The sequence below is a fragment of the Amaranthus tricolor genome, chromosome 14 (assembly GCF_026212465.1).
Source record: "Amaranthus tricolor cultivar Red isolate AtriRed21 chromosome 14, ASM2621246v1, whole genome shotgun sequence".
Classification (NCBI taxonomy): Eukaryota; Viridiplantae; Streptophyta; class Magnoliopsida; order Caryophyllales; family Amaranthaceae; genus Amaranthus; species Amaranthus tricolor.
Window position 1 is genome coordinate 9,368,897 of NC_080060.1, and position 24,744 is coordinate 9,393,640.

General features: G+C 32.1%; 2 protein-coding genes across 3 annotated transcripts in view; both read left to right on the forward strand.

Annotated features, from left to right (window-relative positions):
- Positions 1–2,527, forward strand: part of LOC130800072 (uncharacterized) — a 4,215-nt gene extending 1,688 nt beyond the window's left edge. For both annotated transcript variants that reach the window (XM_057663420.1, XM_057663421.1), the window contains exon 3: positions 2,053–2,527. In XM_057663420.1, the coding sequence (XP_057519403.1) occupies positions 2,053–2,133 (81 nt within the window). In that variant the 3' untranslated portion in view covers positions 2,134–2,527. The remainder of the gene's footprint in view (positions 1–2,052) is intronic.
- Positions 2,528–6,633: 4,106 nt separating this feature from the next.
- LOC130799633 (26S proteasome non-ATPase regulatory subunit 13 homolog A-like) lies at positions 6,634–17,959 on the forward strand. The gene is made up of 6 exons (XM_057662794.1): positions 6,634–7,038; positions 14,028–14,474; positions 15,358–15,438; positions 16,451–16,647; positions 16,761–16,860; positions 17,442–17,959. The coding sequence occupies exons 1-6, from the start codon at positions 6,892–6,894 to the stop codon at positions 17,625–17,627; spliced, it is 1,158 nt and encodes a 385-aa protein (XP_057518777.1). The 5' UTR covers positions 6,634–6,891; the 3' UTR covers positions 17,628–17,959.
- The last annotated feature ends 6,785 nt before the right edge of the window (positions 17,960–24,744 follow it).

Consider the following 24,744-nt stretch of genomic DNA (forward strand, 5'->3'; position numbering starts at 1 on the left):
TAGTTGGATCAGTAATTGAGGATGTTCGCATTGGTCTTTACTGTGAAGTATTTTTCTCTTTCCCATTAAAGTTCTTAGCTCTTCCACATAGCTAATATTAGAGTTGTTCAAAACAGACCCGATAACTCGATATTTACCCGACTTTGAAACCGAATCCGACTTAACGCGACTTCAAAATGAACTTAAAATAATGTAAAAGTTCAATTTTGACACAAAACCCGATTTCGAAGCGATCCGAAACACCTGATCTGAAATTGACTTGATGACCATGAACACCTCTAGTAAATATGTTTATCATGGTGGCTAAATGCTGAATGTTTTTGTGACAACTGAAGGTTGAAAGGTCTAACCTTTAGTATGGATGCATTGATGTAAAGTATTAGGCAGGCTAATCTTGTTCAGAAGCTTGTTTTATTCTCCGATAAGATGCTACTTGAGCTAAATCTTGCTAAAAATATTTCTGTTTCTTGATTGTTAGAAAAAGTATACTACCATTTTGGTCTTTTCCAAATAGTGCCAAGAAAAATGTACAGAATAGTGGGAGGATTAGATTCCCAACTTTAAAGGAAAATCTTGCTGACAAGGCTTATTGGGTTTTAAGACATTCGAAAATAGATATTCACTTAGCTATGGATTGGAGGTAGTAGATACCATTATACCAATAATAGTAACTCTTTCATCATCCAAAAAAACTAGGACTTTTAACAACTAGAACACTTGTGGAACATTGACTACAAATCTCGAAGTCTTAAAATACCCATTATTACTCGCATGTGAGTTGTCTACATCGGAGAAAGATAAGAAGATGTATCACTTGTGGAACATTGGTTTTAGTAGTGAACCTCCTTTGGGTTTGTTAGCCTGAGCCCGTGGGTGTGTTCACACGAGTGGGCCTACAGGATGATTATATGACGAATTGTCACGGCCTAACAGCCTAGACCCATTTTCTAAATTCTAACTAATAGACTTAGTGGGCCAACGGAATGATTATATGATGAATTATCACGGCCCAACTGCCCCGACCCATTTTCTAAATCTAACTAATAAACTTAGTGGGCCCACGGGATGATTATGTGACAAATTGTCATGGTCCAACAGCCCAGACCCATTTTCTAAATTCTAACTAACAAACTTAGTGTCATCATTGTTATTGTGTAATTCCTCTAAGGGCATATTTGAATTGGGTGTAAATATTTAGGGGAAAAATAAAGTCAAACTAATGAAACGAAAGCAAATAGAGATGCATTTGAAGTACTTGAGATAGTTGCGAAGGTAAAATGAGCATGAAATAAAAATAATAAAGAAAAAGAAGATGATATCCCCTATTATGGAGGTAATACATCCCCCACCCTCCCATAAGATAAATATTTACCCCCACAAAATTTAGAGCTCTTTTCATTTTTCATTACTTTGCAACTATTCTTTCACCTCTACAACAATGAAATTTCACTAATTTCTCATTTATCAACTTCGTTTTCTTACTTTGATTTTTTTTACCCCTTAAATATTTACACCAATTCAAGCATACCCTAAATTCAGTGTTAAGTTGCTATGGCCATATTGAAGTGGAATTTTGCCCAACTGATGAGGATCACAATTCACTATGGTGGTGTTTGGTACATGGCTTTTGGCTTAGCTTTTTGGTTGATTTTTAGCTTTTAGTTTGTTGATTGGTCAAACAGTCAAAAAAAGTGTTTGGTAAATGGCTTTTAAAGCAGCTGAAAAGCTAACTTTTATTCCAAAATGAAAAAACTGCTCCATCTAACTTTTTTGGTTGACTTCTGGCTTGTTAGTTCACTTTTTCTCTAATAAACAACCAACAGTCAATACTCAAAATTTACCAAACATCTTCACAAACAGTTGACCTTTTCATCTAGCTAAAAGCTAACAAAAACAACCAACATTTCTAACTGGTCAAACAAACCACCTAAAACAGCCAACCGCTAACAACCAATAACCAATTGTCAAACAACCCCTATCCCTGATATTTGATCAACAATTATATGTATAATATCTCATTAGTACTTTTATGGCGACTCAACTGGATGGCAGAGTATGGAAGGAACGGATTTCTGCTGCAAATGTAATGAGAAGAACCAACTTGCCGCTCATGAAAGGAGAGCCAACAGGTGATTCCGAAGCAGCTTCCGAGACAAGATCACGGCCTCCTTTGCCAAATCGCATGACACTTCCATCAATAAGTGCACCTGAACATAATCTTGTAAATTTGCTAGAAGAATGCAAATCGTCTGGGATTTTATGAAGTTTTATATGATGCTATTTACACTGGAATTCACTTGTGGTTTTTCAAACAAGTTACAAGTGCAAAATGAAGATGTTTGTATCAAATGCTTTTCAAAACAATGATTTTTGTAAGCTAGGCTGCACGGATGCTTGTCACGGGTTAGGTGGAGTGGCGAGCAAGAATCGAACCCAAGTTCCTCCTGAGCTGGGGGAATGTGGAGCATGCTCCAGTTGACTACCGAGACATAACATATATGAATCTATAAAGACATATTTTAGCAAACTCATATTGATATGGAAAGAAATTAATTTATGAATGTCTAACCCATTAAAGTATAGTAAACATAATCATATTCAATTAAATCATTCAACAAAATAGGTTGTACCAATTTCTTGTCGACTTACACGACAGGGACTTGCTCAATCAAGATCCACTTTCAAAAATTAAAACATATGTAACATTAGAATGGAGATTGAACCACTGAACATAATAAAAAAGAGCCATCATTGGGTAATGAATCCTCGGATTTTGGACAAGGACTAGCAACAAAGTCATTCAATTGGAGATCTGATCACAAAACTCATCCCCGGTGTACCCACTAAGGAGGAACACGCCACACAATAAAGGGTTGTTTGTTTCAAGCTTGTGGGTTTTTAATGTGACGGTCAGATCACACAAAGAGAGTAGAAACTGAAAAGAAAAGCACATCAAGAATTGCAAATGGAGTAAAATTAATGATAAAATTGATAACGTGACAATGGAACAAGAAAACAATTATAAGCCATATAAAGAGTTAGAAGAAACTCCAGGTAGGACCTTTATTGGAACGGCAAATTTCGGAGAGAGATAAATCTAAATACCTCACAAAACAACTCTAGTTTTGTTCTTCATTGAAGAAGCAAACTCCGGGGATTAAAAAAGAGAGAGAAACAAAAAAATCCTATTAAAAATGAATAAAAAAAATAAAGTTTGTTTGCTATTATAAACAACAAACAAGCATTGATTTTTTATTTTCTTTTTCCTGTTAAAAATTATGGTTTTTTTTTGTTCGCTATTAGTAACAAAAAATAAAGTTATGCTAATTTTTTTCTCTTGTTCGTTGTTAGTAACAACGAATAAGCCATAATCTTAGACACGGACACAAAGATATTTATTTTGGAAATTAAAATTTCTCGAAGCTTATTTTGGAATTTTTTTTTAAAATGTAATTTTATTCAATTTTTCAACTTGTTGAACTTGTTTCATATGAGAAATTGTGACGTGGCAACCACAATTGACAATGAGAAGCTGCAACGTGAAGATGATACTGAGTATGTTGATCAGAAATTTTATAGGAGAATATTAGAATATAGAACATATTCTAGCTGGTTTTGGACGAGATGGTCTCAATATGAGACGGATAGTCCAATCAGCCCAATTATAATTTTTCTCAATATAAACTCAATACTTGATCTATTCAAAGTCATAATTGATACGTTTAAGATTAAAATTGAATTTTTTTTGTTATAACTAATTATAATTAATCATTTTAAGGTCTGAATTGATCATTCTTATATCAAAATTGAATTTTTTTTATAACAAAGTCATGACTCTTAGTTATTTCTAATAGCATTCATTGAATTAATTGGCAAACATAATTCGAAATGGATACTTCCTCCACCTTCACATCCAGGATAAGCAAATATTACACCTACAAATTTATTTCCAAGTCCATTATGAATAGAAAATTATTGAGGGAAGAGAAATACGCCAATACCACTATTATTGATCGAAAATTAAAGAGTATAAGTACTTTTATGTTCCATTATTCTATTAGAACTATCATGTTGCATCGAATAAGAATACTTATAATGAGCAATGTTTTAACACTATTATTGATAGTGTTATGCCATTCATTTGTCGTTTGAAATTCAACCATAGAATAATACCATTATATTACCTCTATTCTGAAACTGTGTAAGAAATCATATTTAGGTATTGATCAGTTTAACGTCAAAATTGATCAATTTCAAGTCAAAATTGATAATTTTTGTTTGAATTGATCTATTTAAGGTTTACCTTAAGTTGAAATTGATACCTTTAAGGTCAAAATTAAATTTTTATTTTTTAATTTCTGGAAGAGTGACCGTTTTTATTTTTCAATTTTTGGCTATTGTGCCGACCCATATTGACGGTCTCATAATAAGACTGTCTCGTTCAAGTTTTTGTGAACATATTCAGGGCTTTAACCAACTATCAGCTTGAACTTTTGGTTGAGGTCCTTGAATATGTTATATACTACAATAGTATGTTAGTTAGGAAAGTGGGCTAACAGAGAAATTTTGGGGGCAATGTTGTCAAAGTAATTTGGTGAACAATCTGATTTGATAAATACGTTGATATTGAGCATGGTGAGAATTAGCTTGTTGATGTCTATAAGCTATTTGAATAAGCTAATTCACCAAACATTTTATAGCTCATTTGACCTAACCAATTCTTTTATTGAGAGTTTTTGGCAATTGGTTGTTGGCTATTTGAATAAGCTAATCAAGCTCAATCACATTGTTGTCTAAAATTCCGATTTTTGCAAAAAAAAAAAAGAGCTGTTTGGTGAGAAGCATAGAACTTCAAACTTCTTCTTTTTTTTTTTTTTTTTTGCGAAAATCAGAACTTTTGGAAAACGATGTGATTGGGCTTGATTTTCTTTGATTTGTGATCTTTGCAATTATCTTCAAAAACTCTCATTGTCTTTGCTTTGATTCTTGCTTCATAAACTTCGTAATTTTTTAACCAATTGAGCGATTTTATATTTAAGTACTCGACAAACGAAAAAAGAACAACTGAACTAACTAAACATGAAACACGATTAAGCTTGATCCTAAACCTAGCTTAATCATCTCTAAGACTTTGTTTTATTGCAAAAAAAAAAAAATACAGAAAAAGACTCAAAATATTCGAAAATAAAATAAAAGACTTAAATAATAAAACGACACAATTTAAAGACTTAGTTCATGACTACAAAATTAAAATAACAAAGAAAAGACTCAATTAGAAAAGACTTGACTAATAATGCAACATAATATAAAAATGTGAACTAAAAGAACAACTACGAGATTAAATTAATTACTTTATGAATCTCAAATAATCTGAAAATTAGCTTAAAGCTTAAAAGAGAGCCAAACCCAAATGTTGAATAAGTTAATATTTGAAATAGTTAATGTTGGGATGGATTGATCTACATCACTAATCCACACTTCTTACCATCTAGTTCACTAATTCACAATCCTTACTCTTTATTTTCCTAAATCACTAACAATTAAAATTTGGTAAACACAATTTTAATATGCACTAAATCCGTAGTCCATATAAAATTTTATTCAATATGAGTTTTTGGTTTAAGCTAATTAAGAGATAGTTTTTCTTGCTATTTTTATTTGTTTGATTTGGTTAGTGGCTTACCTTGATTTTCATTAACATCATAAAAAAGCACGGTACAACCAAGACTTTTCTATAGCGGTAGAAAATAAGTAAATTAAAGGAACAACCACTTCATAAGTTACACACACAAGATGTTGTTTATTCGGTAAGTGTAGTACCAAGACTCCATCGATCATTTTGTGTCAATGAATCAATTCAACTAAAAATTTATATCCTTTTCATATTTAACGCTAAGTATTACTTAAGCTGATGGTTAAGATTCAAACATGTGACCTTTTATCACATTGGTTTTTAATATCATGTCAAGAGATCAACTTAACAAAAAACTCAAGTTGATGGTTAAAACTTCTAAGATTTATTATATATTCTAACAATAAATGTAATATGTGCAATTGAGGACCTTAAAATGTGAATTGGTGTGAGGCAATAAAGATTCATTAATAGAATAAATAATAACTTGTAATTTATGATTATAAAATGATTTTTTGATCTTGTATTAATCATTTGATTAAACGTATAGTATAAACAAATATACTTTAAGTCTACAATAAATTTATCATCTACTTAACTGTCTTTTTATACAACAATTTTTAGTCACCGATTTAATTATACCCAACACTTATATAAGCAACTAATAAGGGATGTTTGGTACATGACTTTGGTTTAGCTTTTAGTTGACTTTTGACTTTTGGTTTGTTGGTTGGTTAAACAGTCAAAAAAAGTGTTTGATAAATGACTTTTAAAGCAGATGAAAAGCTGCTTTTAAGCCAAAATAAAAAAACTGTTCCAACTAGCTTTTTTTTATTGATTTTTGGCTTATTGACTCACTTTTTCTATAACAAACGGCCAATAACCAATATTCAAATTCATCAAACATCTTAAAAATTAACTAGTCAAATCAATTACTTCCATCCCAATCAATTACCAACTATATATCGTTTGCCAATACATAGACTTGTCTTCATATTAGTGTTCAGAGAGCAAAAACGTTTTTAGAGAAGTAATTAGTATTCTTTTCTTTGAGAACAAGAAACAAGTGAAAGAAAAAATTGATATTTTCCCAGTTTCTTTATTCACAAAAAATAAGAACCAAATTGGTAAAAATAATCAAATCCTTTTTAGGTTTTGAAGCTTCAACAAAGCCAGCCTCCTACTTTCTTCTGCACTTCAATATTGTTGCATTAACACTTCCCAGAATCACAGACGAGAAAGAATCAAAGAATTCAGCCATGGGAGTTGAATACTTAGAGACACTCAGAAACTCGCATCCAGAACTTTCCGATCGCTTCAATTCTCTTGCAGATCTGTACCAGAAGAAACTTTGGCATCAACTTACTGAAAAGCTTGAAGAATTTCTTGCTCTTGCCGCATTTCAGGTTTGTCGTGCTTTAATTGCTTTCTATTGTGTTCGAGTAAAGATTTCGATGCTTATTTTCCGCTTTGTGCAGTGTTTTGCTAAATTGTATAGGAATTTGGGGAATCTAGGGTTTTGTGATGTGTTAGTTATAGTGAAAGTAGGGTTTCATAGGTTCGGATTTCATCAATTAGGGTTTTGTTTTTTTTTGCAGCAATTAGATTGTGTTATGCTGATTGGGTATTGTAGTTGAGTATGTATTTTTGAGGTGTAATCTGGCTACACTATTCTATTGTAGAATCTTTAGACATATGAAGTTTAGACATGGTATTTTTGCGGGTTTGTATTTTGAGTTGGACTCACATAGAGTCGATCCTATTAACAGGACTCAGTGATAATGATTGACGGATTATCTGAGGGTTGTAGAAGCTCGAGACATGGTTGTTTTGGTGTTTAATGATTTCTTATTGGTCCAACTTTAAGTCTATCATTATAGCTGGTAATTTTGTGAATGTCCGATATTTACATTAGGTAGAATGATGGATTTGAATGAGCTAGGATTTTCTCGGCTTTCTTGGTTTTATTAGATTGCAATCCGTATACGTTGCTTGTGTTACTCAGCTTTAGCTGTTAGTTTAGGATACACTCTTAGTTCTGAAAGGCGTGGGAATCCCTAAGGCCCTCACATGCTAGGCTATTGGTGCTAGGCATAAGGTGCTAGCAATTGGGTGCGAGACACCCGAAAATCCATAAACAATTGAGTTAAAATTCCTCCAAAAAACCGAAAAAAACTTAAAAGAACAGAAATCAAGAAGAAAAGAAAAATACAGAAGAATAAGGAGAAAGGAAAACATACGTGCTGACTTTACGCATCAAATGAGCCTCTGGTGCTCTTAGGCACTTGTCTTTAGGTGCTATTAGGTGATCTTAGATGTTCGCCTTAAAGGAATCACCTTGTTTACCCATATTAAGCCGCTTAACCATTGCTCCCCTAAGACCTTCCTAGACGAGCTTTTTAAACTAGGGATGCAACCATGCAGGTGTGTGTCTGGCTTTCAAACTTGACTGTATTTTGAAAAGCTTGCATGGTGTTGGACTTAACATTGTGTGTCATATGGCCAGAGATTGAGTAGAACTTGTATTTTGAAAAGCTAGCTTTCCATCTTTCTTACCAGTACGCTAATAGGCCGTCTTTGTACATGCCAAAACCATCTTAAATGATTCTCTTTCATCTTTTCCTTAATATTTGCAAGTTCTAAACCTTTTCTTATATCTTCATTTCGAATTTTATTCCTCAAAGTATGTCCACTCATCTATTGAAGCATTTGCATTTTTGCTACTCTCATTTTTCTACTATGATCCTTTTTATAAGCCGAACATTCAATATCGCTGGTCTAATAATAATTCGATAAACCTATCCGTTATCTATAAGGGCAACCTCGATCACTTAATATTTCATTACTTGCTCTCCATTCCCCCCACACTTAATTCTATGGGTAACATTTTGTTGTACGTCTCTAATACTCTAAAATATGAACCTAAGATATTTGAAACATCTACATGAAGCGATTTCTTTCTCTTCTTGCTTTGTAGTGCCTCTTGTTATATAGTTTGTGCTAAAATTATATTCCATGTACGTTGTCTTGCATCGACTTAATTTGAAACCTCTTGACTCCAACTATTGTCTCCATCATTCTAACTTAGCATTTACTCCCTTCCTAGTCTCATTTACCAAAATAATGTCTTCAGCAAACATGTACCAAGACATGTGTCTTTGTATCGATTGAGTTATCTCATCTAAAGCCGTTACGTAAAGAAAAGGGCTTAGGCTTGAGCCCTGATGAAGGCCAATTGTGATTCTTTTGCTCCTCCACATGTCCTAACATTCGTCTTTACTTCTCGTAGTATATCTTGCATTATATTGATGTATTTTTTTGGAATTCCCTTTTTTGTCATTGCCCACCAAAGTATTTCTCTTAGTATCTTGTCTTATGCCTTTTTCAAGCTAATAAAAACTGTGTGCAAGACTTTTTTTTTAGCCCTATAGTACTCGATCATTTGTCTCATAAGATGAATTATTTTTATTCTGGATCTCTCAGGCATAATTTTAAATTGGTTCTTTGATATGGAGGTATATCTCCTCATACGTGTCTCTACCACTCCTTTCCATAACTTTATAGCATAGTTACATGGAACGTGGAACATAGCCATGTTCTGCGATATGGGAACTTCCGTCTCCAATCACCACGAAACGCAACCCAAAGCACTCAAAGTGAGGAAAAAACGAGATGAAACCTAGAAATCTAAAAAAGTTCCACTTGAAAATAATTTCTTAAACCAAAGTAATCATTTTAATTTAGTTTTGTTTTTCAAATTTATATTTTCTACATATTGTATCTTGTACCTGATTGTTCTCGAGTCAATCTAGGTCGAGTTCCGTGTTCCCGTTCCCGTTCCAAACCGAATTGTGTTCCAAGTAACAATGTTTTATAATATGACTCATGAGTATTATTCCTCGGTAGTTAGTGCAATCTTGGACATCTTCTTTGTTCTTGTTAATAGACACTAGAGCACTTCTTCTCTAGTTATTGGGCATCTTGTTTGTTCACCAAATCTTGTTGAATAGATCAGTTAGCCAAATTACCCCAATCGTCCCTAGGTATCTCCATATCATCTGGCTAAATCGCTTTCTTTAGATTTATATTTGTCGAAGCCCTATCTATCTATGATTTCTGTATTTTTCGTGTAAAATCTCTATTTTCTAAATGAATGATTATTGTGTCTCTATAACATGTCCTTGTTCTTTATTAAATTACTCATCAAAATACTTTGCCCATCGATCCTTGATGTTCCTGTCCTGAATTAGACTGTTCATATCCTTGTCCTTCTCACTTGACTACACCTATGTCATTAGTTTTTGCTTGCCTTCTCTTTGCCATCCTATATATATATATATATATATATATATATATATATATATATATATATATATATATATATATATATATATATATATATATATATATATATATATATATTCTTTTTTCTTTTTTAGAATCTAGTTTGTCAAACACCTCTTTAAAAGTCCTTAATTTCGCCGCGCAGACTTCTTTTGTCTTGGTTTTGATTTCCTTATACTTTTGTCTTGGTTTTAAGTATCATATATGCTTTTAAATTGTTTTCTAAGCTTTTGAACAAAAACAAATGCCTCACCAATTGTAAGCTTGCGCTTTGCCCCTAGGCAATAAATTTGTGTTCAAATCCTCATAAAGACAAATTATAATTTTTTAGTGGGCCCTGAGCATAGGCTCGACTTGCTGTCGGTCTGATCCTCTTTAATTGATCGTCAAATCAATTCAGTTTCAGTAATCATTGACATTGATCATGAAATCAATTCTAAGAAAACTAGGAGGGAGGTAAAATGAGAGGAAATTGAAAATGGGGGAATCTATCTGCTGTTATAAATTGGTCTATGTATCACTGGAAATTTGACTAGATTTAGGAAAAAGGTGTTTATTTTAAGTAAAAAAATTATAGGGAAATTCCACATGGTAACCCTGAGGTATTGGGTTTTACACGTGGTTACCAAAGTTTTTTAAAAATTCACACGGTAATCCTGAGGTTTATCCAATTCATCCTCCGTGACCTTTTTATCCAAAAAATGATTAAAACGTTAATTTAGTAAGGATAACGATTGTTGTACTCCTATTTAACCCTTTTACCAAATTACATTGCATAAAGCTTATATTTCCCAAAAACATAAACCCTAACTTTTCTATCTTTCCTCCAAAATCCAAATCACATTTTAGGTTTTAGGTTTAGGGAAAATATAAGCTTTTGATGCAATGGAGTTTAGTAAAAGGGTTAAAAATACGCGTATAACTATCATTATCATTACTAAATCAATGTTTGCAAACGTATTTTTGGATAAAAAGGTCACGGATTTTTAAAAAACTTTGTTTATTACGTGAAATACCCAATACCTCAGGGTTACTATAAGGAATTCCCCAAACTCATATATGGTGGTACATAAGAGTAGATTTGTACACCGTTTTATCTTCCAAAAATGTTTTTGCTTCTTATTCTCCATGGTGTTTCATGTTCATGACAATGAGGTTACACTATAATCTTTATAATCCTATGGCGGCATGCTGTATCTATTCAATTTTAACAGGCGGTGAGTGGAAACTCTAATTCCGATCAATATTTGGTAGAAAGTACGACCCTTAGACAATTACTTTGTGGCTGATGGCCTCCCTAGACAAAGCCATGATTGATGTAACTATAAATGAGCCTCACAAGAAACTTTTTAATCTAGATTAGTTCTGGTCAATCAATTTTGAATCTACTATATTTATTGGTTGTCTTATTTGTGAGTATGTCTTTGATGTGTTAGTTAATTATTGGGGAATTATAGTTGAAACCTATGTGGTTTGTCTTTTGCAGTACAAGGGGGGTTAAAACTCATTTGTTTTTACGAAAGGGACCCATTGTATTATATTTATAAAAGTAAAACCATTAATAGTGAACCTGTGTCGTTGAAGCTTGAAAAAAATTGCAAATCTAAGTTTCATGAAGAGTACTTATGTTGAAGTGCGTGTGATCAAGCGTCTTAATCCTTCTGGGAGGAGGCTGCATTAGTATTTTTCAATCCTCGAGAATTTTTGCCCTCTTAGGATTTTCTATTATGTCATTCTTATTATAAAATTAAAGGATAGTATAAAATTACATGTGTATGTTGCTAAAATTGATGTGATTCTAAGAATGAATTGATTGTAGGGATATTCTACATAGTAGACACGAACTATTGCAAAAGGCCAGTGGTAGGAATTCTTAAAAAAATTTCTACAAAATAGCACTCTACTTTTGAACATTGAGCTACAGTACCATTATGAAGGAAAAGCGTTTGTTTTTCAGTTATGCTGTAAAATTGTTATTTTATCCTTGTGTTATTTCATCAAAACACAGTAAACCCTTCCTCTTCCATTCATCTTCTTCCTCAACTATTCTAGTCATATCAGATACATATGCACAATCAATGTGATACCTATGTCATCCTTTGCTAACATATAGTTTCGTCTTATCTATTATGACATTAAGTGCATCATCATTTAGTATTAACTAAGACACTAATTAAATGGTTTTAAAGTTTCCAACCTAGGAAGGGAGGTAAATATCAGATATATGCAGGCTGCACTGGCAATGCTGTTATGTTGTAGAGATTATTCCAATGGACCCCGATTCCAAACCACGATATGCTAATCTTCTAGAAATTACTACTTGCAAGGCACCACTGGCAAGACAACTTATATATATGCATCATACTACTATCAGGGCCATTGGAAACTTTTTATAACTTGGGACTTTGTTTCTCTGTCTTCCCCTGTTATCTTTGTTAAGTTTATTTAAAGGAATAGCATTAAATCCTGAAGGTGGGATAATTAGGTTGCTATTTTGTAAACGTGTTATTCCTAGTGTTACCTTAATTCACCAATCAACTTGTGAATTGCAAATTGAAAAAATAAATCCATGTTGGTTAAGGTTTTTTTGCCTCATTTTTGGCAAATTACCTATTAGAAAAGCAAATTAGGTAACATTGGTATTCCAATAGCAGCAGCTTTTGATGAAAACTATGGTTAAATGACTTGTTTCTAATTTTTAATTATCATTGTTAAATTTACAAGTGGATGACACCAGTTACAGAAATGATTGTATCCTTATGTAAACAACAAAATTCGCAGTGATGAAAATAACGAACTTCTCAGCTATTATTCTTTTTTGAATGGAATGCTTGTTGCTGGTTTGCATGACTTGAATCTTGAATCTTCTTGAATCTTTGAATTAGGTAACATTATGAAGCTTCTTGAATCTTGATATGACTTGAGTAGTTGAGGAAGAAGATGAATGGAAGAGGAAGGGTTTACTGTGTTTTAATGAAATAACACATGGATAAAATGATAATTTCACAATATAACGGAAATACGAATGTTTTTCCTTCATAATGTTACTGTAGCACAATGTTCAAAAGTAGAGTGCTATTTTGTGGAAATTTTTTAAAGAATTGCTACCATTGGCTTTTTGCAATAGTTCGTAACGACCATGTTGAGTATCGCTTGATTGTATTTTGGTATATGATCTTTTTTTCAAGTTCGAAATCATCATTCTATCCCTTGTCTCTTGATACCCTTGGTAAGGTGTTCAAGATGCCACTCCACCACACTATCTTTACTATGAGATAAGTGGAATATCATGCCAAACCGTGAACGTATGCTCTCAAGTTTTCATAATGTCAGAATTAATGTTCTTTTTGTGGTTATGACTTATGATCAAATGATAACTGTGCATCTCTAAATGGCTGGTCTTGGTGCAATGCACTTGAGGTTCTGAATATCTATTTGAAGTTTTGAGATGAAGAAACTGGTAATAGCAGGTTCTTATGTAATTTTGAAATTCTATGGTTGTGCCTTCATTTTCTATTTCTTTCTGCACGCTAATTTAGATGACACATTTTGGTTTGACTCATACCTTAACCCTAATTACTTATTTTTCTTACTAGTTAAAATAAGTGATTGTATATTATACATTTTTAAGTTTGTTTGAATACATATTTTGAATGTATCAAGCATATATAATTTTTACCTATATGTGATTAAAGATATTAATGGTTGGTATTAGGCGTTGGCAAGTGTACAATTCCTAATGCATTATCTAATTTAGGACGGAGGGAGTAAGCATTATTTCTTAATTTCCATTTAAAGAAATGCAGTATGATTGAATCAGCATTAAATTGGATGAAGATATTAAAAGTAAAGATCTATACTGCAGGCGTGTAGTAGTTTCACAGCTCCACTGAATGAGTCTGTAATCTGAATCATATTTTTTTCTTTGTTCCATTTTTCATTCATTCATTCAACTATTCATGTATGCTTCTATTGATTCCAGCAATTTGTCTTCTGGTTGTTTATCTAGTTGGTGTTGGCTTGTAATGCCTCTGATATTTTTGTGTTGCAGGCAGGTGATGCCCTGATACAGTTATATCACAATTTTATCACTGACTTTGAGACAAAGATAAATCTTCTTAAGCTTGCTCATTTTGCGGTCATAGTATCTCGACAGTATGTGGAAAAAGAAGCAGCAATTGGTTATCTTGAGGAGGTGATTGAAAAACTTCGTGCTACACGGGAGAGTCGTATAGAGGAGCCTGTTCTCTACATAAAGATGCAGATTGCTTTGTTGAAGCTTGAGCAAGGGGAAGAAAAAGATTGCAAGAAGCTTTTGGAAGATGGGAAAATTACACTTGACAGTATGACTGATATTGATCCTTCAGTGCATGCTAGTTTTTACTGGGTCTCATCTCAGTATCATAAAGCACGTCAGGAATTTGCGGAGTTCTACAAGAATGCTCTCCTCTATCTTGCTTATACTTCAGTGGAGACTCTTTCTGATTCATTCAAGCTGGTAATTTTCTTTTTGTCTAATTTTATTTCTTAGGCTTGTGCTGTCATATCATTGGTGTCTTGGTAGGCTACTGCAAGATAGTGGTTTGGTTTAATAATTTAGATGCATTTGTATCTTTTTGAAAGATTTCTTGTAAAAACCGAATGCTTATTCATTACTGTAGGATTTTTTAGTACTCGAGAATTGTTCACCAAGTCCCTAATCACATTTGTACCATGATTGTATCTCCCAGTTGGCGGATAATAATTCTTGTTATGATGTTGAGTCCTAGTGGGTAAAGTACTGATTCTTCGGAATGGTACGGCGAGTTAGCCCAACAGAAACAAGGATAGTATTAGTCCATGGTTGAGTTGAGTGCTCAATAAGGAATTAGGTTTTTTGCTAGTTGCTACTTGGATAAACTCTTGATGCTATTGTAAATCCATTTGCTGATTTTATCTGAATTTGTGTTTCATGCCATTTGTAACACTTTAGCTTTGATTGAAAATTTGAACTTATGCTAAGTTGTTTATTTAGCTAGGTCTGATTTGCTCTGTTTGCTAGCAATCTCTTGCTTAAAGACGCATTTGCTGTATACATTGAGCTGGTCACACTTCGAAGTTTTATTTGTATTTGATTGTTAGATGAAAATATTAACTTTCATATGTATTCTATATTTGCTGCCAAGTTAGTTTGGAAAGTAACTAATATTGTCTGTAGTGTTGGTCTTTACTTGACTTTTTGTTTAGGATGTTGGTAAAGATTGGAAAAAAGACATGTAATTGACCTCTTTCCTTGGTATTGAAGTTTTACATATATTATGTTTGCACTATGGAGATGTTCAACTTTTTTTTTTGCTTTTATGTCACTTGTAAAGTTCTCATGCACATCGAATATCTTATAGGATTTGGCTTTTGATCTTTCATTATCTGCATTGTTGGGAGACAATATCTACAACTTTGGCGAGCTACTTGCACATCCAATTGTAAGTGTCCCTCATTTGAAAATCTGTAACATGTTAATATTCGTTCCCTAGTGCTGCGAATATTATTGTTCGTTTATGGCATTTATCATTGTTGTTCGTTTATGCTATTGAATTTTATTTATGTCTTTATTCGGTGGTGGGGCAGTTCGTTGGCGCTTGTCATCATCATGTGTGAGTCATCTATCATTATGGATTTTGAGTATTAAACAAGGATTTATCAGGTTTTTAATATGCTATTTTCTTTATCCTGAAATAAGTATCATCCTTGAAAACACTCAGTTTTCGTAAAAAGCCTTTCATGAAGGGTAACCATGTTTTAATCAAGTGAGTCTAATATCATGAATATGTCCACAATTAGAGTAACGATATTTAGTCTTCACAGAGAAAGGAGTGTTTATTTCTCTTTGCTTAGTGTTTCACGTTGTATTAGTCATGGCTAATGAAAGATGGATACAAACCTTTTCTATTGTAATTTTATTGTGATAAAGTTGCTCCTTTTCTTATCAAGTGCATGTATGATGGCTGGTTTTAACATTTTACTATATAATGTATATTATTTCCGAACTACTCTTTGTCCCTCTAATTTCTTTAGTTGAAGGTGACATTTAGTTGTGGATGCAAACAATATATTTGTTACTATTTGTAGTATGTTCTATCACTTCAAGTTTAAACTATTATACTTTATTCTGGGGACATAGCAATTAGAAACACATTCTTTTAAGCAGGTTGTGTGCCTGCAAACTTACTGTCCAGCAGACAACTAAGCGGCCCAAAGGCCGAATCAAATACTTCTATTTAGTTATTTTAAGCTGGAATCGACAATCTGCTTATAGTAAATATTTGTCTCGTCATACATTATTGTCTGTGTTCATTTGCTCTGGCATTGATCCGTTCTAGTTCAGCATTTCATGGTCTTTGGTGCTTGTTACTTATGATGGAAGAGTTCATAGGGATAAATCTCATTAGTAATGCGGTATGTATGATATGATTAATATACTGTTTCTTCCCTCAGTTAAAGTCTCTTATTGGGACAAAGGTAGAGTGGCTTTACTATATACTGCAAGCATTTAACACTGGTGACTTGATTCGGTATCAAGAACTATGCAATGTGCACAAAGATGCTCTCAATGCACAACCAGCATTAGTTGCTAATGAAAGAAAACTGTTGGAGAAGATAAATATTCTATGTTTGATGGAAATCATATTCAGGTATGCTGTAGCAGTCGAGAACATTATGAATGGCATTTTTTTTTGAATTTTGTCGCTGCTTTCTTTTTGGAGTCTTAAGCATTATGTTTCAAGTGTGTTCTATTCTTGTGCAGCCGGCCTGCAGAAGACCGAACAATTCCGTTGAATGTCATTGCGGAGCGCACTAGGCTTACTATAGAAGATGTTGAGTATCTCCTCATGAAGAGCCTTTCTGTAAGTTCGTTTTACGTATTCCACCTTATTTTACTAGTGTTGCTTGCTTTGGCCCATTGCCAATGCTTCTGGATATCTTGATAGGTCATCACACCTTGTTTATGTTTTATATTTGTGTATGTGTGATTGTCACATGAATATCCTCTCTACCTTCTGCGGATCTAGCAAACACGTTTGATAAAAAGAGCTGTTTGATTTAGCTTGTAGTCTAGCTTAAACTTGTTACCGAGGTAAATGGGAAGGGGGTCAGGAAAAATTTTAAAGTAAACCAAGCAACTTAAGCGAGTAAATACAAGTTTTGTTTTAACCAAATCAAAATTGCTGTTACTCTTATTAAACGTTCGTTAGTCTGCATTGTAGAAGTACAATTTTTTACTTTTCGCCGCACTAACTTTTTGTTGCATAAATAGTCACAAAAGCAATGATGTGAATGGTATTTGATCAATACACCACCCTCATCGACTTTCGTACTAAATTACCATCCACACCTGGTCATTTCAAACTTTTATTGCTGTTAACTTCTTTCCAGATTAATTAGTATTTTGTCCTTGTCTTGAAATGTGTACAAATTGGAATTGCAGGTTCATCTTATTGAGGGAATCATTGATCAGGTTGAGGGCACAGTTCATGTATCATGGGTGCAACCTAGAGTTTTGGGGATTCCGCAAATCAAATCCTTGCGTGATCGTCTGGACAACTGGGTTGGAAAAGTACACACTGCCTTATTGTCTGTCGAAGCCGAGACTCCAGACCTAGTTGCTTCATAAGATTATAGGTTCTTTCAGTTCGGGTCATGTATTAGATTTGTAGTTTTCGAATGGAAGGGAAAGGATGCTGTATTTTTAGAGAGGTTATCTGTGTCTCACATAAATCTTCTACTATGTATGCATCTTTTCAAATATTTTGTTCATCGGTCTTAATTCATTTTACTTGCTTTCAGCGAATCATTTTCATGTACTTCAATTGAGGATGAAATACATTTAAACTGCTTTCATAGTTTCGAATTATATGTATTTGAGGCTTCCAACTTTTAGTGAACAAATTGTTGGATAATTCAATGTAGATGGCTTTTCTACTGCAACAAGTACAATTCTTGTTCTTTCTAGTTGTTTTAAGCCATTAATTTTATTGATGGTTTCAATTGTTTATTGATCTTGTTGGCCTCATATTTTTTGATAGTATGTTTCTTATTTTCATATTACTAATTTTTATTTTCTTTGTCTCATTAAAATTAAATCAAAGAGCAAGTGTCAGTTTTTTAAGAAAAAAAATAGATAATTGAAATGAAGAGAATAAATTGTATGAATGAAATTATAAGAAAGTTAAAATGTATCAATGAGATTAAAATAAAATAGTGTACTATTATCTAAAAATAGAAACGATTCAAATTAAGCGGGACCAACTAAAATGTTGAGTGATGCAAATAAGTAGAACGGAAAGAGTAAATAATTAAAACGACAATAATTTTGGGACAATTAGAGCGCCAGTCAAATTGCTGTAGTTGCATTAAATATTTCATTTTTTGTATCAAAATAATAATATAAAAAATTTAATTTAATTTAATAAAATTTTAATTTATTTGGTCAAGTCACCTTAAATGTCTCATTTCTATTTTTGGTATGTTACCTTTACTAATTTATCCCAACTAAACTTAGCTTTTTTACACCTTTATATCTACTAACCCCAATTTACCCTTATAAAAATTTAAAAACACTACTTTTTTTTTTCACATGTGGTCCCATTTGACTACCCAAAAAATAATAAAAAGTCAAATGGGACACATTGGGTGAATAGGAGGGAGTAATATATATGGGGTTATAACAACATATATTTAAGGTTATAACATAATATATTTGGTATTATAAAAATACTATACCCTCAAGCACACACCATTATATACCCAACTATATATTACTCCCTCCTATGCTTTTTACTTGTCTCATTTTTTTTATTGTGTAAGTTCACCTTATGTGTCCCATTTTCTTTTTTGGCACTGATTTTTTTACCTAAATGCCATTAGCTCACACATATAATTACGGAAATACCCCCGTTTATACTACTTACCCAAATAAAATATTTCACTAATCCTTACTTAATACCCTTAATGATTCCCTCCCTTTTAAAATCAACCCCCCATCCTCATCCTACTAACATTTTAACCCTAATTCTTTCTCTCTCTCATCTTTATCCCTGAGTATGCATATCGTTATCTTCCTCCTTCATTCCCATTACTGATTTTCGTCTATGATTTTTCGTCGTTCACTATGTGTTTCGATTTTCCTTCATCATCTCCTTTCCCATCTCTCCCCTCTCTTTTCTGGTGTTAGATTTTCTTATAGATCTGGGTTTTTACGGATCTAGGTTTTTTTATACCTCTGGGTTTTCGGAGATGGAGTCACCAAGTTCTTGTCTTTCTTGGTTGTCTTCATCTCAAGACAGTGATCTTGTTGGTCCTCCTAATTCTTGGTTTGACCTCTATCTCCTACGAGCTCTGTTGAAACCGATCCTAACTGGGAAAGAGCTTTAACTTTCGAGGATGAAGAAATTAAGAGTTTGTTTGATTTACAAATAGATATGCAAGATCTTTATATTGAGAACATGTTCCCTTCTTCAGATGTAGAATCACTGGATGATGATGATGATTTTAAGTCTTATTTTGATGATGGAGGACCCTTCTCTCGTATGGATACATATTTCCTTTTTGACTTATGATGATTTTGTTTATGTGTTTTTTGAAGGTATGCATGTTTGTGTTTTGTTCTGATTTTTTTTCCCTATGATTTTTTTAAGGGTAAACATTTGATTATAGCTACAATAAACCCTAAATAAACAACTTTTTCCACCAATCTAGGGTTTCAGTTCATAAGCCACCAAACATCATGTTTAGGAGGCTATGTTATCACCAGATTCACGAGTCAATCACTGTGGTTTATGGGGTATCTGTGATGAGAACATTTTGTTCTCTGAGATGAACTTTTTCAATTTTGCTTTCCAAGCCATCATTAATCTGCTGAAGTTGCCTTTTTCATTTAAATTTTTATGGTTAAACAACGTGATGATTCTGTTTCTACATCATGTTTACTCCTAAGCATTTTCCTAACATAGTTCACCCAAAAGTGAGTATACATAGGTAACCCAAAAGTATACTCATATGTGTCATATATACATGATACTTGTGCTGCTTATGTTGTTGTTCATGCTACTTGTGCTGGTTCTGTTGTTGTTGATGCATTTGATGCTTGAGCTGGATCTGTTGTTGGTGTTGATGTTGATGCTGATGCTTGTCCTAGATCTGTTGTTGTTGTTAAGTTTGATTCTTATGCTGTTGTGGTCTATGGTGCCTCTGTTGCTGGTCCTGGTTCATTTGTTAATTGTTTTTGATGAAAAAATTATTCACTTTTAATTCCCAAGTAAAATAAGATAACCTCAAATGTACTCTGATGTACCTTTGAGTCCAAATAACCAAGTGCCTTGTAAATAATTTTCCTTTGTACCCCCAAAAAATGTGGAAGTCTCCCTTCCCTTACAAGCTTTGTTTTGTTTATATGTGGAATGTGATAATCTACACCACCTAAGTTATTAATAACCTCAATTATACATGCTTGTAAAGTAATCCATAGAAACTTCAATGCATTTGGTTGTAGACCCTCAAATGTTGCATTTACTGCCTTAACCAATTGTGCATAATTGTAGGCTGATTTTTGATGCTGCAATGTTTATGTAGACCTAATAAATCCTAAATCTAACACATTCATATCTGGAGAGTTAGGAGGTTGTTGCACTAAATGGAAACTAAATCCATCAAGTGTTGCTGCCACTCTAAACACTATGTCATCATCTTAAATGTGTGGCTTAGCATTGTCTTGTTGAATGTATATGTTTTGCTTAAATGTGCTGGCCATTTACTTCTAAACACCAGTATCTTGTGCACAATCATATCTCTCGTGTGATTTTTAGTGATTGATTGTATGAGTTTGGTCTCTGGCTCTCCTCTCTTCCTATTGTTTGAACTCCTTTGTGCTGGCACTTGTGATGTAAATGGAAAGATCCCTATCTTTCCATCAAAAATCAGCTCACCTTCATTTAAAAAAATTGGTTTAGCAACATCACACATAAACATGATTTTAGGCACATATCGTTTTGATTGGATTTCTCTATGTGGCTCTACCTCCCCAGGTATGAGATAATAAGTTTGTTGTGTCCTAGTGAGGTAAAACAACTTCTCATCTATATGCACTACGTTTGACATGTCATTAAACTTGAAATTGCTTGTGTGCTCATCTGAAACGCAACTTGTGAGACAAAAAATTAACCTGTCGAGTTTATTTTTGTCATTAAGCAACAGTTTTATTGCATTGGTGTGCTTTCGATTGTACTTCTTCTTTTTCGATCTCCAAACTGTGCTTTGGCTAACCCCATGGCCCTTGCAACTGCTGTTTGACTTGTCTTTTGCGCTTTTTCAAGTCTCTTGAACTTTGTGTTATCAAACAAAATCTCATCCCTTGACTTCTTTCCTATCCTTTTACTGTTGACATTGATTGGAAATTGGTTTGTTGTTGTTGGTGCTTTATCTGTCCCCATATTCTTAATATTGTCTTCCTACTCACACTGTACTTCTTGGACATTTTACCCATGACTCCTTGTGCTGGCTTCCCTCTGCTACACATTATAAAATTAAAAAAAAACTAAGTCTTCAATTCTTCCTTGATTTCTTCAAGCGACAACCGATAACGAACAACCCTCTCGCCATATGCGCATGCGGATATTAAATCTTTCATTGACTTCAGATTTTAAAAAGAACAAACACATTATACATTTAGTGTTCAAAATTGATTAATTAGCTACGAAAAGTATGAACATTTTGATTTTGAAATAAAGCCATCACATAAACTGGAATCAGCTACCAGAAATACAGCCATCACATACACAGCACACACAGGAACAGAAACAGCAGAAAGCAACCCAAATGCAAGAAGCGCCAAATCATAACAAAAATTTCAGAAGGGGTATTGCAAATACGGGTAGAACACCGTTCGACTTGAGCGGATCCACCGAGTTGAGCTTGAGTTGAATACTTATAGTGGCAAGTACTATATTCCCATGCGAAGTCTGAGTTGGATTTTCATTGACCTCCTACCTCAGGCGACCCTGAAACATAAAAAAATAAAAATATTATTTTATACTTTTCCGTTTTATAATTTTTTTTCCATTTAACATTTTACTTATAGAAGATAAAATATATTCATGTGATCAGATCTTGTTAGATTTGTGTTAATATAATTTTTAATTGTACATATTTTATAATATTTTATAATACGTATTTAGAGATATTAAAGCTTTAAAATTACCTTAAAAATCTTTGAAAATAGAAAATGGGAATAACAAAATAAAACAGAAAGAGTAATTTACAAAAAATTATTTTTAGAAATATCTGACTAATTATTGTGATTTTGTACACCACTACAAAAAGACAAAAAGAATAATACTACAAAAACAAAAAGATAAATTAATATCACAAAATTCCCACCCTATCAAATCCTACCACTTAAAAATAATTTGTTAACTTTATAACTCACTATTTACCAAAACTTCCACAATTTATTTATACATATAAATTGTATAACAATTCATTAATACATTTTATAAAATCTACAGAATTGAGCATGAATTGGACATCATCTAATTATAGAATAATCTTATTTAGTAATTAGGCGGCTGAAAGAAGCAATCAGAATGAAGTGATAATCATATAGAATTAAGCTGACTTATTATGCTTTTGTTAGCACTCAAATTATCACATGGAATTTGCTTCAAATTTATTGGACGGTCTAATTAATTGTTACTTTGCTTAATATTGTAGTTACTTCCTTTTCTCATATTTGCTATATTAAACTTTTTATATAACTCAGTGCTTTATTTTAATTATCTATATAGTAAATTATATATAATAAAAAATTATAATAAATTAATATAATGAAAATATACGATTAGACGATTCAAACAACATCCTATTGGACTATATTTTTTCATACACATTAGCCGTAATATACAATATAAACTTAAATGATAAGTAGTGCAAATAACCACAAAGTATTTTAGAACAAAAAAAGTACTACTATTACTCCCTCCGTCCCTAAAAATTTTAATATATTTTATTTTAAATTTAATTCCCACCACTTTATTTGATTCGTATTATGATATTTCTCTAACTTTTAATTTATCCGTACAATTTCATTTCAGTACTGATTTGTTTAATTCATAGCGTCATATTATTACCTAGACAGGTAATTAAGTACGTTTTCGAATACACGTCTTCCACTTATAATCTTAGCTATAATTACTGTCATATAATATGAAGGTCAACAACATTAACAAATACTTTCTCTATTTCATATTACTTACAACATTATAAAATAATAAATAATATTTATTATTCTTAATTTATGATTAATTTTTAATTTGATAAGTTAAAATATAATCAAGTAAGATGTAGTTTGATCCGTGTCATACAAAGATTATTAATATCAAATTTTTATAATTTTTATTATGCATAGTAATTAAAAGAAATTAAAAATTGAATTAATGTATTAAATTATATGAAGAATCAAATAGTATAAGTATTTTAAAACAAAGAAAGTATTAAGAGTTTACAAAATGTCTTTTTTACAAGAAGAAAAGAATTTATTTGAAGAATTTATTTATGTTTGACTTTTGATAAATTGATTTCAGTCCATGTCACATTAACAATCTCAACAGAGCCATATTGAATACCTAAATTTATGTATGTAGCTATATATATCTAGCCATATTGATTTCAGTCCATGCCAAAAATTCAAAAATACATATGTCATTTGACTTTTGAGCCGCTTATATATCTAGCTAATACATACATTAAAATTATTAAAATTTGATGTATTAAATATTTAAATTTATGTATGGAGACAAATCTAATATTAGCTCACATGCATATAAATACTACTTCTTCCGATACTTAATGAAGTTCTCATAAGGAACGTTTACAGGAATTAAGAAAAATAAAATTTTTTAGATAGTAGAGATATTATTTTATTGAATAATAGATTGATGGAGGAAAAGTGGAGACCATAAATATTAAAAAATATTAAAATAAAGTTAGTGGAAAAAAAATATAAGAACCACAACTAATAAAAAATATTTTTATAAAGTTAGTAGGAAATATGTGAGGACCGCAGAGAATATAAAAATGTTAAAATGAAGTTAGTGGAAGATATGTGGGGACCATAAGTATTATTAAAATATTAAAATGTTTTAGAGTAAGGTTATTTTTGTCAAAAATTTATAATATAAATAAACATATTTTTTATGAGAACAACAAATAAAACACCCCAAATAAAAAATAAGAACTTCTTTCTTTAGGGAGGGAGTATTCAATAACAACGTCAAAGTACTTTATAATAGAGCATGTGTAAAGATAATAGTTTTAAATATTGGCCTTATAGAATTATAATTTAAATACACAAATTCCATATACTCAATAACTAACTTTAAACTCTAATGAAAAATGGCTGTAAAATATACATAGACTACACCCTCTAAAATCAAATGATTTAGCCACCTCTCTGTTATATTGGAAGAATCCCTTAATTATTTTATTCTAGCACATTTATTTTAATTAATATTTATAATAAAATCTCAACCTCTTTGTGGAGGGATTACTAAACCCATTTATTTATCATCATCACACCTAATTTATCCCGCTCTTAGAAAAATATAGTAAAATTTTTTATATTTAATCTTTTTAAAAACTTCAAAATATCAAATTCAAAATTTTGTCAATTAACACATTTAATGTAAAAACATATAAAAGATTATTTGAAATTTTCAAGTTTAGTTTTTCTACTTTGT

Bases quoted from the DNA above. Each gene is read 5' to 3' on its own strand.
- LOC130799633 (XM_057662794.1), top strand. From the start codon at position 6,892: ATGGGAGTTGAATACTTAGAGACACTCAGAAACTCGCATCCAGAACTT. The intron at 14,475-15,357 runs GTAATTTTCTTT...AATATCTTATAG, and splicing joins TTTCTGATTCATTCAAGCTG to GATTTGGCTTTTGATCTTTC. The intron at 16,648-16,760 runs GTATGCTGTAGC...ATTCTTGTGCAG, and splicing joins TTGATGGAAATCATATTCAG to CCGGCCTGCAGAAGACCGAA.